The 20,412-nt window shown below is 46.1% G+C and overlaps 1 protein-coding gene across 3 annotated transcripts; it reads left to right on the forward strand.

Moving 5' to 3' along the window:
• Positions 1-3,586: 3,586 nt before the first annotated feature.
• Positions 3,587-19,472, forward strand: LOC311139553 (syntaxin-17-like). 3 transcript variants are annotated; one of them, XM_084174440.1, is made up of 9 exons: positions 3,587-3,870; positions 4,145-4,257; positions 4,385-4,594; positions 6,465-6,530; positions 9,595-9,787; positions 9,987-10,105; positions 10,264-10,314; positions 14,561-14,647; positions 17,316-19,472. In XM_084174440.1, exons 3-9 carry the CDS (start codon positions 4,472-4,474, stop codon positions 17,562-17,564), a joined length of 888 nt encoding a protein of 295 aa, XP_084030566.1. In that variant the 5' UTR covers positions 3,587-3,870; positions 4,145-4,257; positions 4,385-4,471; the 3' UTR covers positions 17,565-19,472. The 3 variants fall into 3 exon arrangements, with proteins under 3 accessions (XP_084030566.1, XP_084030567.1, XP_084030568.1); XM_084174441.1 differs by having other exon boundaries at positions 4,422-4,594; XM_084174442.1 differs by lacking the exon at positions 4,145-4,257 and having other exon boundaries at positions 17,316-19,470.
• Positions 19,473-20,412: the final 940 nt, after the last annotated feature.

Below are 20,412 nucleotides of genomic sequence, written 5' to 3' on the forward strand. Positions count from 1 at the left end.
TTTGTATGTTTGTAATATGGAGGCTGTGAGAGATTGGAGGACTGTGTTACTGTCTATGTGTTTCCGTGTAGGAGTACAGGAGCATATGCATGGTGTGTTATAAGCTGTTATAAGCTCTTATGAAGCTGTTATGACAGCCTGGCCTGGTTTGTGTGTCAGACTGCGCCTGTGTGTGTGTGTGTGTGTGTGTGTGTGTGTGTGTGTGTGTGTGTGTGTGTATGGTCCGTCCCCCCCCGGCCCACCACCATATCACATCACAGACTCACTCACAGGCATCCGTTTGAAAGAAGAAAAAAAAAAAATTCTATAGATATATAAATATATATATATATATATATATATATATATACAAAACTAATATTTTGAAGTGTTTTTAGCTTTTTCAAATATTGTGGTACAAGTTGTGCATTGTTTTTTGAAGAAGAGAAATTAAAAGAAGAAAAAAAAGTTTTTGTCAATTTCCATCTCTGACTGGAGTTTCCTGGTAGTTTTCTTTTTCTTTCTCTTTGGTTCACTGGAGTTTCTGTTCAGCACTTTGACATCATAAAGTAGACCTGATTATTCTGACTGAGTCTGCTGTTTCAATTATTATCATCCTCATCATCATCCTCCTCATCCTCATCCTCATCATCATCATCATCATCATTATCATCACCATCTTTGTCATCATCATCATCACCATCATCACCATCATCATCTTCACTCACAGTACCATGAAATAATGCTCTATCAGGACAATGAGGGAAACCAGAGGATTCACTGCAAGGGATTGATCCTGCACATGTTTCTAAATAAAATGAAATAAAAATCACTGAATAAGTGTGAGATGTGCTTGTGTGTGTGTTTGTGTCTGAGCGTGTGTCTGAGCGTGTGTGTGGTGATGGTTGGTTCCTGTTTACAGGTAAGGGGGCTCTCCTCAAAGAGAACGATGTCCCTGTGTCCAGTAAGCTGACAGGTGAAAGGAGCGGCACACTGTGTACAGAGTCAGTGTGTGTGTGTGTGTGTGTGTTCAGAACGCTCTAACATCTTGTCCCTCTGTCAAAGAGAACGATGTCCCTGTGTCCAGTAAGCTGACAGGTGAAAGGAGCGGCACACTGTGTACAGAGTCAGTGTGTGTGTGTGTGTTCAGAACGCTCTAACATCTTGTCCCTCTGTCAAAGAGAACGATGTCCCTGTGTCCAGTAAGCTGACAGGTGAAAGGAGCGGCACACTGTGTGTTAATCCTCCTCTGACACAGGTAGTGACAGTGTTGAGTGACGAGTAACATAACACCAACACACACAGAGAGCAGAGAGCTCAACGAGTTGAGTGAAGACAGGGACACACTCACACACACACACACAGAAGGAGCTGTCAGTCTCTGCCAGCCGATCGATCAGCGCTGACAGATAGCAGATACCCCCAGAGTCTTAATTAGAGCTCCCATTAAAACACACACACACACACACACACACACACACACTGCTCTCACAAACATACTCGCTCTAAGCAGGTGGTATCCCACTGTTTGCATTTATTTATTATCAGAGATGGAGGCAGAATAGCCCTTTGGGATGTAACATCTCATTTTTAAAGGGGATCCTGAAAACAGTTTTTGCAAACACATAACAAGGTTGTGTGTGAATGCAGCAGTAACCAAACCAACAACAAAACAGTACAACATGGTAAATATTATATACATTAAAAAAACTGGTATTTCTTTGTAGAAAAACGAAGGGAAGGAAGTGCTGCTGGAATACAAAAAAATGACCAAGGCACTCTTCATATAATTAGTTTAAAATGCCTTTATTTGAGTTATGGCATGTTCAATCGAACAAAACGTTTAAAACTGACGCGTTAAGGCCATGCTGCTGAAACACTTCAGTGTTGTACACTTTTTGTTTTATTGAACATGCCATAACTAAAATCAAGGCATTTTAAACTAATTATATGAAGAGTGCCTTGGTTCTTTTTTTGTTTTTGAGGTATTTCTTTGTGTTGTTGTCTGCCAGTACTTAAAACTGGTAAAGTCAGGTGAGTATATTATGGGGGGTAATGTGATATTAATGAGTGGGAGGGGCTCCCCGCTGAAGCACTTCCTCTCCTGCTGAGACACATTTCCTGGATTACACTGAGACGGATGGCACCTGCGTCCTGCCACCACACACACCAGCACACACACACACACCAGCACACACACACACAAGCACACATGTAAACACACTCGTTCATATACTGTAAAACTTACATTAATAGCCTGGGCGTTTATTTGCTTCCATCACTGAACACAACCAGCGCTTATTAGAGACAGGCTTCTATTTGAGCCAGGCGTCTATTTCCTTAACGCACACAGCTTTTGCTCAATAAAATGTTGAAAAGACTACCACACTGTTTATTGTGACCAGTATTGACATTATAATAACAAATCCACTGCAGATCAGACATGCAAAGACTAGGCTGCCTATCATATACCCCCGATTTCGGGCTTCAGCACCATTATCTCACTCGTTGCGCCTCTTATATCCACCGTAGTTGAGCCGACCATGTCAAACCACACTGCTGTCTCGTCCATGACAATGATGTTGCTCTCCTTCATCTTCTTTACGGTACTCACTGTAGTTCACTCGCAAACAATTCATTTAGACCCAGAATTTATTTGAAACAGGCGTTTATTTGCTGAAATGTGTGCCGATGCCCGGCTATTAAAAGGACAGGCAGCTATTTGAGACTTTGCGTTTAATTGAAGTTTTATGGTACACACACATCTGAAACAACACAATGTTGTTGTGGTGTGATGTGGGTGTTCAGACTTTCACTGTCTGCTCAGTTCATCCCCCTCAGTCTGCTGTGGCTCTACCTTTCTGCTGCGGGAGTCTCCCTGTGGGACTGGACACACACACACAAACACACACACACACCAGGGGAGCCCCCCTGCAGGCTTGGTGTTTGAGGCCCAATTACATAAATATAGGCCTCCTCAAACACTTTCCAACCAGCACAGGAAGTGTGTGTATGTGTGTGTGTGTGTGTGTATGTGTGTGTATGTGTGTGTGTGTGTTTGTACTGTATGTGTGTGCTAAATGTTAAAGGTGAAGATGATTCAGGGAGACAGAGGTACAGAGGCTTGCTATAGACCTGCTTATCTCCCAGCAGGACCAGGGGAGCATGCTGCTCTATCCCCAATATCACACACACACACACACACACGCACACACACGCACTCACACACAAACAAGCACACACTAACACACACACACGCTCTCTCTCTCTCACACACACACACACACATACAATAGAGAGCCATAGGAGATGGCATGTCCATAATAATCCACTCTAAGCCTAGTGCTGTACTGGCCCAGCCAGACCATGCACCTGGCACCACTCCACCCTCCTAGCAGCTCCACATTATAGTTTGTGTATGTGTGTGTTTGTGTATGTGTGCGTGCATGCATGAGTGGAAATTCTAGCTGTCCTCGCGCGTCACACATTGGTCGATGTTATTTGCCTGACATGATCAATATTGTGTACTCAATCAATATAGATGTACAACTTAGCAGAAGTTCAATTCCTGCTTTTACAAAAATGGATATGAAATCAGTGACTCATCTCTTGCTATAACATTCACAATTGAACTTCATTCAATAATCAGACGTTCAATTAATAAGAAAGGTTACTGTATAGGCCTGCTGGAGATTCAGGCTCTAGGGGCAGATCGTTCTCACTGTGGGCTAAGGTTTTAGATCGGAAGTAATTCGTCTGCGCACAAGGAAGAGAGTTGTTTACAAACAGAAGAGAAAGTTGGACCTGTAGCTAACTCGAGACAGACAGTTACGAAATAGCCTAGAAGAATGCATCTCCCAAGTTTTACACTCCGATGGGTTTTTACTTTAAGTAAGTAATATGTTCACGGTTTGAAAATGAAATATGCTAGATTTTAATGTTGAATACTAGTCAGCTGTGCTGGCTAGGTAGCTAGCTAACATACTGTTAACGTTAACTCACCTGACAGACATCTGATTCTGACAGTTATTTATTGTGCTCGTAAAGTAACAGTAGCTAGCTAGCTAGATGAGGATGCTTTACCTCGAAATTTGTTTTAATGTGTCATAATTACAGACATGTACTCTCTACAACAAGCAAAGTTTTCTGTTGTCATTTGTTCCAGCTGTTGTCGGTTAACGTCATTAGCTAACTAACAGCTCGAGCCAGACTGTGAGACCCTGTTATTCAAACCTTGGGCACGAGGGTGTCAGCAAAGCTCCCTCCTAGCCAACAATGGTATGTTGGGATGTGTTTGGCATTGGGTTACAAAGAGACGTGTGTGCGCGCGAAACAGGTCACGTGGTTGTGTGTGGCATGCTGATGTTTGATGTATACCCACTACCTCCTGTCTCCTGTCTTCCAGGTAGCTGAGTAAGAGGAGCATGTGTGTATGGTTGCAGGTGTGAGACACAACACTGTGTAACCCACCTTGGGTCAGACGTCAGGGAGGATGTCAGAGGAGGGGGGCAAACTGATGCTGAGGCGTCTTGAGGGGCCAATCCACAAGTTCACTAAAGTAGCCCTTCCAACAGACCTAGAAAGACTACAGAGACACCACAGCAATATACTGAAGGTAGTACACACACATGCACATACACACACACATATACACTACCAGTCAACATTTTGGACACACCAACTCATTCAAAGGTTTTTCTTTATTTTTACATTGTAGAATAATAGTGAAGACATCAAAACACATATAGAATCATGTAGTAACCCAAAAAGTGTTAAACAAATCAAAATATATTTGAGATTTGAGATTCTTCAAATAGCCACCCTTTGGCTTGATGACAGCTTTGTACGCTCTTGGCATTCTCTCAACCAGCTTCACCTGGAATGCTTTTCCAACAGTCTTGAAGGAGTTCCCACATATGTCGAGCACTTGTTGGCTGCTTTTCCTTCACTCTGCCGTCCGACTCATCCCAAACCATCTCAATTGAGTTGAGGTCGGGGGATTGTGGAGGCCAGGTCATCTAATGCAGCACTCCATCACTCTCCTTCTTGGTCAAATAGCCCTTACACAGCCTGGAGGTGTGTTGGGTCATTGTCCTGTTGAAAAACAAATGATAGTCCCACTAAGCCCAAACCAGATGTGATGGCGTATCGCTGCAGAATGCTGTGGTAGCCATGCTGGTTAAGTGTGCCTTGAATTCTAAAGAAATCACAGACACTGTCACCAGCAAAGCACCCCCACACCATAACACCTCCTCCTCCATGCTTTACGGTGGGAAATACACATGCAGAGATTATCCGTTCACCCACACCACATCTCACAAAGACACGGCGATTGGAACCAAAAATCTCCTATTTGGACTCCAGACCAAAGGAGACATTTCCATCGGTCTAATGTCCATTGCTCGTGTTTCTTGGCCCAAGCAGGTCTCTTCTTCTTATTGGTGTCCTTTAGTAGTGGTTTCTTTACAGCAATTCGACCATTAATGCCTGATTCACACAGTCCCCTCTGAACAGTTGATGTTGAGATGTGTCTGTTACTTGAACTCTGCAAAGCATTTATTTTGGCTGCAATTTCTGAGGCTGGTAACTCTATTGAACTTATCCTCTGCAGCAGAGGTAACTCTGGGTATTCCATTCCTGTGGCGGTCCTCATGAGAGCCAGTTTCATCATAGCGCTTGATGGTTTTTGCGACTGCACTTGAAGAAACTTTCAAAGTTCTAGAAATGTTCCGGATTGACTGACCTTCATGTCTTAAAGTAATGATGGACTGTCAATTCTCTTTGCTTATTTGAGCTGTTCTTGCCATAATATGGACTTGGTCTTTTACCAAATAGGGCTCCTTCTGTATACCCCCCCTACCTTGTCACAACACAACTGATTGGCTCAAACACATTAAGAAAGTTAATTGAAATGCATTCCAGGTGACTACCTCATGAAGTTGGTTGAGAGAATGCCAAGAGTGTGCAAAGCTGTCATCAAGGCAAAGGGTGGCTACTTTGAAGAATCTCAAATATAAAATATATTTTGATTTGTTGAACACTTTTTTGGTTACTACGTGATTCCATATGTGTTGTTTCATAGTTGTAATGTCTTCACTATTATTCTACAATATAGAAAATAGTACAAATAAAGAAAAACCCTTGAATGAGTAGGTGTGTCCAAACTTTTGACTGGTACTGTATACACACACATATATACACACATACATTTACATTTTACATTTTTAGTCATTTAGCAGACGCTCTTATCCAGAGCGACTTACAGTTAGTGAGTGCATACATTTTTTCATTCTGGCCCCCCGTGTGAAACGAACCCACAACCCTGGCGTTGCAAGCGCCATGCTCTACCAACTGAGCTACACACACACACATACATACACACACACACACATATACATACACGCAAATTCACATCACCGACCATTGGAAGTTACTGAAGAACCACACACAGAGAAGCAGCAACTGAGCTTGTTATTGTCTTCCAGTTCCAGCGTAGTGGACAATGGGATCGCCTTCATCAGGAGCACATCAATGCCAGCCGCACTGTGCAGGTAAAACATAGACACACACACATACACACTGGCCTTGTGTTGAATATATACAGTATGTTGTGACTGTGTGCTGTGTGCCTGCAGGAGATCAGGAGCGTATATGTGAAATTGAGTGTGCGTTTTAAAAGGGTTTTTGTGTGTGTGTAAAGTGCTGCACGGTGTGTTTTCACAATGAAACAACCATGTCTCTGGAAGTGACCCTGACCGCCACCTCCTTCCCTCACCAACACACACACTCAAGACACACCATTCCCCTCAGACCCCTTGGGAGAGGCAGAGTGCTTTCCTGTTTGCTGGGCTGGGTGTGTGTGAGTGTGTAAGGAAGCTGAAGATGTGTGATGATACACAAGGACATGCAGCACAGATAGACTAAGAGAAGTAGAGAGCGAGCAAGAAAGACAGAGGGAGGTGGAGGGAGGTGGAGGGAGGTGGAGAGAGGTAGAGAGAGGTGTAGGGAGGTAGAGGGGGGTGGAGAGAGGTGGAGAGAGGTGGAGAGAGGTAGAGAGAGGTGGAGAGAGGTGGAGGGAGGTAGAGGGAGGTAGAGAGGTGGAGAGAGGTGGAGAGAGGTAGAGAGAGGTGGAGAGAGGTGGAGAGAGGTGGAGGGAGGTAGAGGGAGGTAGAGAGGTGGAGGGAGGTAGAGGGAGGTAGAGGTAGAGAGAGGTGGAGAGAGGGAGAGAGGTGGAGAGGTGGAGAAAAGAAGAGAAAAAGACAGTGTCACCCCCCATCTCTCTAGGCAGGAAGTGAAGTCTCTAGCAGGAAGTGGGCTCCTCTGCTTTCCGTATTTCTGTCTGCACTAATAATTTTCATCCATCACTCATCCCTTTCTCCTAACTGTGAAAATTATTATAGACCCCCCCCCTGCTGCTCATCCCTTTCTCCTAACTGTGAATATTATTATAGACCTCCCCCCCCGCTCATCCCTTTGAGGGAGTAGGTTAGGTAGTTTAGACGTCACAATACAGATCACTACCACTTCCACACTCCATTCCCCCAGGGGGCAGCAGCAACCTTGTCCAGGTGGTTGATAAGCACATTAGGTGCTGTCAATTAGGGTGATCGTCAGTCAGAGTGCCAGCTTGGAGAGCCTCCTGGTTTGTTTTGGAGTCTTTAGTTTGGGCATGCCTTTGCTATTTTTCCTTCTTGAACATATTTATGTTTCGTCACCATCTGATCAAATAATAATCCGCTTGGAGAACCAAGAGGTCAAGACGGAGCTGGCCCTGGACCTAAGGTACGGTAGCTGTCTCCTGGGTACTTACATTCACACCTGGACGCATACGCTGATTTCTCACACAGACACACATCAAATCAGGTTACAGACCAGTTAACTAGGCCTAAGACCCCTAGACTTAGTGAGTGCAACAATATTAGCAGGTTAGTGAATGGGTTTCGTAACACCCTGTGTGTGTGAGAGCATGTGGCAGGGCCTATTAAGCACCGTGTGTCTGGTTCTCCCTGGTGTTTACTGTGTGTTTGTCTGGAGAGATGGAGTCCTGCTGCTTTACTGACTGGCTGACTGACTGACACACACCGATGGCTGAGTGACTGACTGACTGACTGACATACAGCTGTCTCAGGGGTCCTCCCCCTCCATATCCCCTTCCCCCAGAGACAACAACAGCCTGAAAACACACAAATATGGACCAGTTACACACTCCTACACACCTCTCAATCAGTAGCCTTTAGTTATGTAAATGCCTTTTGCCAATTTCTTCTGACAGATTTGTAAGAAATCCTCTTTGATGTCAAGTCCCCTGTTTAGGGGACCTGCATGGTTCTTATACCGGTTCTGACCGACATTTTCGCTTATAAATCGATGTGTGGACACCATTGATCGAAATGACTTGCATTGAGCGGTAGCCCTGATTCTTACGGACACAGTAGTATGTCTCTTATGCCTGTATGAAGCAGCATATGCCTGGAATCCTTACATTGTAACGCAGCAGGGGAGAGTTTTTTTTTCGCTGTAGCACATTCAGAGATCGATTTATAACCAGTAATCTAAAGTAATTCATAGATGTTAAACAAAAACCACTTTCTTTTTGTGATAGACGGACAATATTAATATGAGATGAAAGGCCTAACGAGTTCAGGAAGCCAAGCTAGAGCTCAGTGAAACGTTCACAGTGATGGGGCAGACGTTTTGATCAAGAGACCTTTAGAAACACTAAATATACAAATATGTATTTTACAGAAACCTTATAGTTAGTCGTTTTATAAATTGATTATACTATATTTAGAAAAAATATAAGTAATGTCAAGCCTTATTCATACAGTTTTGTTGAATAGGATATACAGCATATAAAATAAATCATATTTTTATATTTTAATCATATTTGTACTGTGTACTTGACCTTGTGTCCTCAAAAGTGACTACACCTCAGCAGTTTATAACTGTTTTACCAGAAAGGTGACATTTTTACCTTTCTTGGAGTATGCAGCATTACTAGTTATTGTTTATGTCCCTCTCATGGTAAATAATTACTTTTGGGGATTATTTAGATTACATTTAAGAGGTTTTAATCTACCTTCTCCAGCAGCGCAAAAGTTAATTCACCTGTTAATGTTCTTATTGTTGATGTTCTTAGTGTGTGTGTGTGTCTCTGTTTGTGTGTCTCTGTGTGCATGTCTTTGTGTGTGTGTTATCTGTGAAGCATATGCTAACAGGTCTTTAGCGTTCTGACAGGTGTGTCTCCCCGTGGCCATAGCGGCTCAATGCTAATCCAGTCTGCAGCTGTGTGTGTGTGTGTGTGTGTGTGTATGTTTATTCATCATGTCTAATTAGCGTGTGAGTGGGAGCATCTATTGGTCATGACCTCCTGACCCCTGCCCTGGTCTGCCCTGGGGCTGATGGGAGGCTGTAATTCCCCTGTCATCCCCAGGGCACAACCAGGGAAGGGGGTTTGACACCCTCATACTTCCCCCTTCTCACTCCTCCTCCCAGCAGAGACACTGGAACCGGTCTGTCTGTATTAGGGTGTATTTCTCTCTCTCGTGCCTCTGTTTTAAATCTATCTGTTGGGGAGTTGAACTACTTGTTGAACCTCTCTCTCCCTCTCTGTAGCAGTTGAGGGCTAATGTTAGAGAGATGGAGAAGCTGTGTGGACGTGTCCGCCCGGAGGACGGCCCCGCCCTGGAGAGGCTGGTTCAGCCAATCAGAGACCGAGCATCTGCTGCCGCGCAAGACTTCCTACTCCTGCATTCTAACCCCGCCCCTCTGCCACAGGCACCACACCCCCCAGACCACTCATCCTCAGGTAGCACCGCCCCTTCCCCTCTATTCAACTTCATCACTTTATTCCATTCTATGGCAGCCATGTTAGCCCTTCATTTTTTGACCAATAAACCAACTAATAAACCATCTAAATGCTCATTATGAATTTAAGAATTTCAGAGGCAGTAACATGTCCAGATCTAAAGTTGGTCACTCTGGTTCTCACTGATCTTGTCCATTAGGTGGTTCCCATGGTGATGATGTGGGCAGGGAGCCCCCTCCTGTCAATCAAACGCAGCTCCTCCTCCCAGTGATCCCCCTCAACGAGAGTGCTGCTGAGTCCTGGGACACCCTGGAGGAGGTGGGACTATTTGGGCCCCTTGTACTATATTCACAAATTGTCATAATAATAGATTAAGAGAGCATAATATTTATTCATGTCTTTAATATCTCATACGGTAGGTTTCTGTTAGTGTCGGTGTTACTGTTGCTGTGTTAATATGAGATTCTGTTTGTCAGGACCTGAAGGAGCTCAGCGGTTTGGTGACCGAGTTCTCTCTGCTGGTCCATGTGAGTATGCCATGTACAGTGCATTCGGAAAGTATTCAGACCCCTTGACTTTTTCCACATTTTGTTACGTTAGAGCCTAATTCTAAAATGGATTCAATTGTTTTTTCCCCCTCATCAATCTACACACAATACCCCATAATGACAAAGCAAAAACTTTTTTATTTTTTTTTATATCACATTTATATAAGTAAAGTACTCAGTACTTTGTTGAAGCACCTTTGGCAGTGATTACAGCCTTGAGTCTTCTTGGGTATGACGCTACAAGCTTGGGGAGTTTCTTCCATTCTTCTCTGCAGATCCTCTCAAGCTCTGTGAGGTTGGATGGGGAGTGTCGCTGCACAGCTATTTTCAGGTCTCTCCAGAGATTTTCGATTGGGTTCAAGTCCGGGCTCTGGCTGGGCCACTCAAGGACATTCAGAGACTTGTCTCGAAGCCACTCCTGCGTTGTCATGGCTGTGTGCTTAGGGTCGTTGTCCTGTTGGAAGGTGAACCTTCGCCCCAGTCTAAGGTCCTGAGTGCTCTGGAGCAGGTTTTCATCAATTATCTCTCTGTACTTTGCTCCGTTCATCGTTCCCTCGATCCTGACTAGTCTCCCAGTCCCTGCCCCTGAAAAAGATCCCCACAGCATGATGCTGCCACCACCATGGTTCACCGTAGGGATGGTGCCAGGTTTCCTCCAGCCACTCTACCATAAAGGCCTGATTGGTGGAGTGCTGCACATCTCCACAGAGGAACTCTGGAGCTCTGTCAGAGTCACCATCGGGTTCTTGGTCACCTCCCTGACCAAGGCCCTTCTCCCCGATTGCTGGCCAGCCGGCCAGTTTTAGGAAGAGTCTGGGTGGTTCCAAACTTCTTCCATTGAAGAATGATGGAGGCCACTGTGTTCTTGGGGATCTTCAATGCTGCAGAAATGTGTTGGTACCCTTCCCCAGATCTGTGCCTCGACACAATCCTGCCTTGGAGCTCTACGGACAATTCCTTCGACCTCATGGCTTGCTTTTTGCACTGACATGCACTGTCAACTGTGGGACCTTATATAGACAGGTGTGTGCATTCCAAATCATGTCCAATCAATTGAATTTACCACAGGTGGACTCCAATCAAGTTGTAGAAACATCTCAAGGATGATCAATGGAAACAGGATGCACCTGAGCTCAATTTTGAGTCTCATAGCAAAGGGTCTGAATACTTATGTAAATAAGGTATTTCAAAAAACCTGTTTTCACTTTGCCATTATGGGTTATTGTGTGTAAATTGATGAGGACAATTTTTTTAACAATCCATTTTAGAATAAGGTTGTAACATAACCAAATGTGGAAAAAGAGAAGGGGTCTGAATACTTTCCCAATGCACTGTGTATGTGATTTGAGTGTTGACAAGGTCAGCAGACAGTGCCTCTCTGGTGTCTAATGAGGGAGGATGAATGACAGGGACAGGGCTACGTAACACAGATAGCCTGCTGTGGCTATGCTAACCATGCTGTTAGCACACAGGGCATTGAGGGCACTGACAGACAGTGTAGTGAGCGACAGCTAACCTAGCGTCTGTCTGTCTGGTTGTATTCCTGCTGGGGCTCCTTAGAGAGCAGGTCACAGCACACCACAGGTTACTGGAGTGGGGCTGCAGGCAGGTGTACTGGAGGGGGAGGGGGGATGGTAGAAAATGGGCCATGGGGGAGAGGTGGGAGATGAGAGAGGAGAGGAGGGGGCTGTGTGTCCATGGGGAGGAGAGTGCCGTGGGAGAGAACCCAGGCAACAGGGCGTATGTTGGGCCAGGAGGAAAACAGACGACTCCGATTATCACTCTATCCTCTGGGAACGAGAGTGTGATAGAAGGAGGGAGAATGGGAGGAAGGGAGGGCTTAAAAATGGTGAGAAAGGAGGGCAGAAAGAGGTGTAGAGAGATTTAGAGAGGAGGGAGGGAGGGAGGGAGGGAGAGAGAGAGAGAGAGAGACAGAGAGGAGATTGTTTGTGTGTTGGAGGAGAGAGCATAGAGATGTTTTTAGTGCTGTGGTCTCTCTGGGGTGACTGGTGTCGTTCAGGGACCAATACTCAGCCTCTCAACCACAGGGTAAACACTGCTGTGTGTCAGTGTGTGTACCTGCCTGGGGATTTGAGAGAGGGATGGAGAGAGAGAGACAGGCAAGGTGAGATGTTCAGCCTGCTAGTGTCTGACTGAAGCACTCATCTCCCCCTGTTACACTGGCTGGAGCCTAGAAGCTTCACATCCACCAACAACCATACATATATCTGGGATTTCTGTAAAGGGGGAGGGTAGAAATGGGAACCGGAGGCAACATCAGAGCGGGGGAGAGCTGTAAGGACTGAGGAGGGGAGTAAAGGCTTCGGTTCAGGATGAGTGTGCTGCATACTCCCTTAAAAGACCTTCGTTTGAAATACCAGAAAAAAATGGCAATAGTACTGTTTGGCCATTTTGAGACACCGTAGCCAATATACACTTCCTCGAAATAGTCAAGAAATCTGTCATTAATTTTGACGTTTTTGCCGAGATCTTAGTCGCACAATTTTACATCTAAGATGTTTGGTGCGGTATTTTCTCAAGTGAAAACGTGCATGAAAACGAGCCGTCTCTCGTTGAATGACAAAAACATTTAATTGAAGAATCCCTGTAGCCTGGCGGGTAGGAATGTTGGGCCAGTAACTGACAAGGTAAAAATCTGTCGTTCTGCCCCTGAGCAAGGTTTTAGCTGAGTAAGGCAGCCCCCCGCACCTCTCTGATTCAGAGGGGTTGGGTTAAATGAGGAAGACACATTTCAGTTGAATGCATTCAGTTGTACAACTGACTAGGTATCCCCCTTTCCCTACTATTGACCAATCACCGACGAAGGGGCGTAGACTTCGGCTACCGACTTTGGCTTGCCTCGAGAAAATGTTTTGTGTGCACGGCCGAAAAAACCCTCACCGAAGACCAAAACGAAGAAAAGCATCACAAAATGTAGAATATATGCACAACTGGGAAGCATGTGGACGCCTTCAGGGAGAGGAGAATGATGGAGTTAGGAGGCAGTAAGGGAGAGGAGGGAGTTAGGAGGCAGTAAGGGAGAGGAGGGAGTTAGGAGGCAGTAAGGGAGAGGAGGGAGTTAGGAGGCAGTAAGGGAGAGGAGGGAGTTAGGAGGCAGTAAGGGAGAGGAGGGAGTTAGGAGGCAGTAAGGGAGAGGAGGGAGTTAGGAGGCAGTAAGGGAGAGGAGGGAGTTAGGAGGCAGTAAGGGAGAGGAGGGAGTTAGGAGGCAGTAAGGGAGAGGAGGGAGTTAGGAGGCAGTAAGGGAGAGGAGGGAGTTAGGAGGCAGTAAGGGAGAGGAGGGAGTTAGGAGGCAGTAAGGGAGAGGAGGGAGTTAGGAGGCAGTAAGGGAGAGGAGGCAGTAAGGGAGAGGAGGGAGTTAGGAGGCAGTAAGGGAGAGGAGGGAGTTAGGAGGCAGTAAGGGAGAGGAGGGAGTTATGAGGCAGTAAGGGAGAGGAGGGAGTTAGGAGGCAGTAAGGGAGAGGAGGGAGTTAGGAGGCAGTAAGGGAGAGGAGGGAGTTAGGAGGCAGTAAGGGAGAGGAGGGAGTTAGGAGGCAGTAAGGGAGAGGAGGGAGTTAGGAGGCAGTAAGGGAGAGGAGGGAGTTAGGAGGCAGTAAGGGAGAGGAGGGAGTTAGGAGGCAGTAAGGGAGAGGAGGGAGTTAGGAGGCAGTAAGGGAGAGGAGGGAGTTAGGAGGCAGTAAGGGAGAGGAGGGAGTTAGAAAAGCTCAGGATTGATCATAGTTATGACTGAAACCCCTAAAATGTATACCTGTAGTCTGAATATTATCTATCCATATGTAATAAGTAGCTAATGTAAAAACGTATCATGTCCGTAAAATGTATATAGTATGTAACAACAAGAAGTAAAATAAGGAGGGATAGTTTGAGAGAAAGATGGATGGTGTCCAGCACACAGGGAGAGGAGGACAGCTGCCACTCTGAATATTTCATGAGCTCCTCACAATAACCCCCCAGACCCCCTCCTGCCCCAATATAATCTCCCCAGACCCCCTCCTGCCCCAATATAATCTCCCCAGACCCCCTCCTACCCCAATATAATCTCCCCAGACCCCCTCCTACCCCAATATAATCTCCCCTAGACCCTACATCCCCATCACCCCCCACAGACACACACACACACACACTCATCTGTGGTGCTGTGTTGAGAGGGACCAAGCCAGTGTTGTGTGTGTGTGTCTCCAGTGTATAAGCCCTGTGTGTGTGTCAGTCCCAGCAGGAGAAGATTGACAGCATCGAGGAGAACGTCAACACAGCAGCAGCCAACGTGGAGGAGGGGACCAGGAGCCTCGGGAAGGTTTGTGTGAGCGTGTACTTGTGTGTGTGATGTTTGGGAGATCGATGGCACTTTGCCTCCCAGCCATTCTACAGCGTTTGTCCCTATTGATCCAGCAGAATTTAAGGTTAAGAGGTACAGTGATGGAGGGAGGGAGAGAGAGAGAGGGGTTAAGAGGTACAGTGATGGAGGGAGGGAGAGGGGTTAAGAGGTACAGTGATGGAGGGAGGGAGAGGGGTTAAGAGGTACAGTGATGGAGGGAGGGAGAGAGAGAGAGGGGTTAAGAGGTACAGTGATGGAGGGAGGGAGAGGGGTTAAGAGGTACAGTGATGGAGGGAGGGAGAGGGGGGTTAAGAGGTACAGTGATGGAGGGAGGGAGGGAGAGAGAGAGAGGGGTTAAGAGGTACAGTGATGGAGGGAGAGAGAGGGGTTAAGAGGTACAGTGATGGAGGGAGGGAGAGAGAGAGAGGGGTTAAGAGGTACAGTGATGGAGGGAGGGAGAGGGGTTAAGAGGTACAGTGATGGAGGGAGGGAGAGAGAGAGGGGTTAAGAGGTACAGTGATGGAGGGAGGGAGGGAGGGAGAGGGGGGTTAAGAGGTACAGTGATGGAGGGAGGGAGAGAGAGAGGGGTTAAGAGGTACAGTGATGGAGGGAGGGAGAGAGAGAGAGGGGTTAAGAGGTACAGTGATGGAGGGAGGGAGAGAGAGAGAGGGGTTAAGAGGTACAGTGATGGAGGGAGGGAGAGAGAGAGAGGGGTTAAGAGGTACAGTGATGGAGGGAGGGAGAGAGAGAGGGGTTAAGAGGTACAGTGATGGAGGGAGGGAGAGAGAGGGGTTAAGAGGTACAGTGATGGATGGAGGGAGGGAGGGAGAGGGGGGGGGTTAAGAGGTACAGTGATGGAGGGAGGGAGAGAGAGAGAGGGGTTAAGAGGTACAGTGATGGAGGGAGGGAGAGGGGTTGATTAGGGGGTGTTGTGAATGGAGAGTGCAAGGTGTGTGTGTGTGTGTGGCAGTGAGTGGGTGCAGGAGGCGAGGAGAGGTATGAAGGGCTATTTAATAGCTCTTCAGGAGCAGCGTTTGGCCTCCCACTGTTGGCTCAATACACAAACACAGAATAAAGTCAGACTGACAGTTCAATACCCACTGACATATTACAAGCTGAGTGTGGTATGTCTTGTGAGTTCTAGTCTAGTTGCAGCCAAAATATCACAATATTTAAAAATGTGGTCTATTTAAGTGTAAATATACCACCTCTCACCCCATGTTTTGATTGATAAATGGAACTTCAACTCAATTCAACATCCTGAATTGATGAAGTTGAAATTGTTCGTTTTGGACTTCGGTGAGGGTTTTTTCGGCTGTTCGGGCACACATTTTGTTCTGGAGGCAAGCCGAAGTTCGAAGCCGAAGTATACACCCCTTCGTTGGTGATTTGTCAACAGTAGGGATTCTTCAATAAAGTCTTTGTTGTCATTCAATGAGAAACGACTCGTTTTCATGCAAATTTTTTCATTGAGAAATACTGCACCAAACATCTTAGTTGGATGTAAAACTGCGCAACTAAGATCTCCTCGTCAACAACGTCAAAGTTAATGACAGATTTCTCGAGTTATCTTAGCTTGAGGATGTGTATACTGGCTATGGCGTCTCTAAAGGGACAGACAGTACTATTGCTGCTTTTTTCTCGTTTTTCAAGTGCAGGTCTTTTAATGGAGTATGCGAGCACGCTTGTTCGGTTCGGCTAGCTGAGTTCGGCTAGGCGCCAGCCGAACTGAAGCATGCTGACGCCTTTAGAAGCTGTGTGTGTGTGGATAGAAGAGGTGTCAGACACAGCAGTGTGTGTGTGGATAGAAGCGGTGTCAGAAACAGCAGTGTGTGTGTGGATAGAAGAGGTGTCAGACACAGCAGTGTGTGTGTGGATAGAAGCGGTGTCAGAAACAGCAGTGTGTGTGTGGATAGAAGAGGTGTCAGACACAGCAGTGTGTGTGTGGATAGAAGAGGTGTCAGACACAGCAGTGTGTGTTTGAAGATGTGTTATCTGCCATCAGGCCAGGTGCCATTACACACACCCCTGCTTTACCAACACCCTGTACTCTGAACTTTCAACTCACCTCTGATTAATTAAAATGACCTTCGCTGCCATGAGGTGAGGGGGTGGGAGGGCGTTTGAACTGGATTAATTTAACTGTTAATCTGTTAATCAACCGTGGGAGGGGGTAGTGTGTGTGTGGCGGAATGTTCAGAGGAGTCACTCATTTATGGCCATCAGTCTAAAGGAGCGTCTTCCTCTCTGAAGATAACTGTAATAATAAACACACACACCTCATTTCTCAGATTTTAATAAATGTGGATAATTAAAGTGTACAGCTTTGATGATGGTGTGCGCGTGTGTGCATGTGTTGCTGTTTGTGTGGGTACATTTGTGTATGTGATCATGAAAGGCCAGGTAGATCTGAAGACTTCTCGCTTACTGTGTGTCTTAGAACATCAAAGGAATAAGCCCAGAGTGTGTCTGTGTGTGTTTATTATTGACTGTGTGTGTGTGATGTGCGTTGATTTGTCCGTATCGAAGTTTCTTATTTCCTTTTCTTTTTAATTGAATTTTAAGAAGCTTTATTGGCATAAAAAGAGAAGAAACCTTTACTGTCAATGCATGTAGTGACTCTCCTATCCCTCTCTCCTCTCTTCAGGCGGTGGGCTACAGGCTGGCAATGTTACCCGTGGCAGGGGCAGTGTTAGGGGGGGTGTTGGGGGGTCCGCTGGGCCTACTAGTGGGGTTCAAGGCAGCGGGGGTGGCAGCTGCGCTAGGAGGGGGGGCTCTGGGGTTTGCGGGGGGGAACCTGGTCCAGAAGAAACGCAGAGCCAGAGGAGAGTTCCAGATGAACCAGCTCACTGCACCCCCTACGGAACCAGAACCACCGCAGGACAAGGACAAGTGACCTCTGATTGGTTGTGGAGGGACCTCTGACCTCCAGAAGCCTACACAGGTCCAGGTGCTGCCCGACTACATTGCAGACTCATGCTAGAGCTTACATGTCAGCTAACCACAGCAATCTGATGCCGAGTGCACAGTCGATGAAGTTGCGCAAAACCATTGGCTGATGCAATACAACGCCTGCGCATCTAGTCGGGCAGGAACTCGACCAAGATATCCCTCAGACTAACTGTCCATCCGACTGACCACTCAACTGACTGACCGCTCGAACAATCTGCTGTTTGACTAATAGACTTGCTCTCTTTACTGTGGTAAAAAGGAACTCCTCCTCCTCCTCGCTGCCAATAGACAGAGGTCTGCCAAGAGAGGCCTACTGTGAAGAGACGCCTGCAACTGGGATCTACCACTGCCCAATCAATAGGACTTTTAAACATCGTAGGAGAGCCTTGTTGAGGACCTGAGTATGAGAGGGAGGTGTGTGTGTGAATGCCGTGTTTGTTGAGTGTGATGTATGTATGCTGGGTCTGTTGGCTTTGTATTTAAAACTTGAAAGTAACTGTCCAGTGTTTCCAGATTTCGATGAAATATTACCTATACATTTTTGCAATATAAGTGAAATCGTTTTCCTTCCACATTTTTTAAATTATGTTAAAAAGCAGCTTTTCTGTGTTGGAATGGTGCAGGCGTACCCCAACAACAGAATGGTGTGGGCGTATACTGGTCTTAAAAATATTAATGCGAGTACACCGCTGATTGGCCAGCTCATCCTCCTCAGGATGACATCATCCTCTGAGGAAATAGCAAAGATGTTTTGAAACGGTCTGTTTGAGATACAAGTTTGAGGTTGGATTATTTATTTTTCTCCAGTTTATGCTTTGGGCACAAATACGAGTCAACAACATTATTTGGGTATGAGATAACAGAACTTTCACTAGACAGTTACTTTAAGTGTATGATTATATATTGATTAATTGGTTTTATTTGTGGTTATGAAAAGACGTGCATTATTAATAGCAAACACTACAAAGCCTGCCTGGTTTTGGAACATAAGTCATGCTGTTTGGTGCCTTTATATTACAGACGGAGAGATGGTTGTTTTATTAAAGTCATGTTGTTATACTGTGTTTCTTGGACAGTCTTAACTACCCTCAGTCTGTATCAAATACACACACACACAAAGCCAGACACTGCCTGGGTCGAGCAGTCACCCATCTCTCTCTCTTTCTCTAGTTTATGAACTCATTGATGTTTGTCTCTGTGTTTATCTGAGTCTGCCGATATGTCTGCTGCTCTGCTTTGAGTATACAGGTCATTAACAGAGGGAGAGGAGGAGGTATAAACAGCAGTAAATGTCAAGACTGTGTCCTGGTCTGAACCCTGCTGGAGAGGAGAGGCCTGCTCTCTCTGACAGACTGGAGAGGAGAGGCCTGCTCTCTCTGACAGACTGGAGAGGAGAGGCCTGCTCTCTCTGACAGACTGGAGAGGAGAGGCCTGCTCTCTCTGACAGACTGGAGAGGAGAGGCCTGCTCTCTCTGACAGACTGGAGAGGAGAGGCCTGCTCTCTCTGACAGACTGGAGAGGAGAGGCCTGCTCTCTCTGACAGACTGGAGAGGAGAGGCCTGCTCTCTCTGACAGACTGGAGAGGAGAGGCCTGCTCTCTCTGACAGACTAGTGTTTGAATTTGACAAACTGGGGAGCAGTTTGTTCAGCTTGTGATGTTGATGTGTGTGGGTGAGCGTGAGAGAGAGAGGCCTGAGGCCAAAGTTGCCCCTCCTAAAAGTGCCGTCAGAGAGACAGGTCACACCAGATGTCATCTACTAGAACAGTGACCTGTAACCTCTGAACTAATCTATGTGATGATTTACTGGTGTTTTATGTTGCCAAAGAAAACCAATAAAACCTGCTTCTGATGAAGTGTGTGTGAGGAGTCTTATCTGTAGAACTGCACTGAACAAACAGACTCAACACACAATATCCTGTAAAATGGTTTAATTTACTTTTTTTATTTTCTCCCTCTCTGAGATGACTGATTTAGAAATGAGATCTCCCCCCTTTAACCCTACCTCCCCCACCACCCCTCTCCCTCCCTCCGTGACTGGGCTGATATGAGTCAGATAAGGGTAGTGTTGGGTTCTGGGGAGGGACTGTACACATAGTACTATAAATAAACACAGCCTGTGTCTCAATACTCTAACAGGGCTTCCGCTCCTTGTCTCCTTTCATTGCTCCATCTGAACTGATTTGAGTGACAGGTGAAATAAGGAAACTTTCCAGGTCAGCTTCTTCCATATTGCTGTCACCTGGACTTGTTGCTAGGTGGGTGTGGCCTGGCCTGTGTTGTCAGACCAGTGCAGATAGAGAAGAAGCCACTGCAGAGGATTGAGATGCAGCCCAGAGTCTGACTTTCTCCTTCAGTGTGCTGTTCCCCTCCTGCCCTCTAGAGCGGCAGTGTCTGACACCTCTCAGCCTTTAGGAACTACCGTCTTGAGTCAGTGTTGCGGATCTGGGGCACGTTCAAGTACAAACGGGAGAAAATGCTTTTCTGACAGACAATGGAAATTTAACTATTGGACAGTTTATGGTAGTACCTCCTTTGTTTCTAAACGTTTTCTCCCGTTTCGTGCCTCCTGAACGTGACTTAGGTGAATAGGCTCTCTGGCCAATCAGTTGCATGAGTTTAGTACCAGGGAGAGGAAGGCTACATCTCAATACTCTACAATGTGTTCCTCTCCTTGTCTCCTCTCTTTCATTACACCTATTTGAAATCATAGGATAGGTGGAAGCAACATGGTGGACACCTGCCAGAAATATGTTTTCACATCCGTTTAAATAAAGGAGAGGAGGTTAGACTA

Source organism: Coregonus lavaretus, assembly GCF_964263955.1.
Source record: "Coregonus lavaretus genome assembly, chromosome: 13".
NCBI lineage: Eukaryota > Metazoa > Chordata > Actinopteri > Salmoniformes > Salmonidae > Coregonus > Coregonus lavaretus.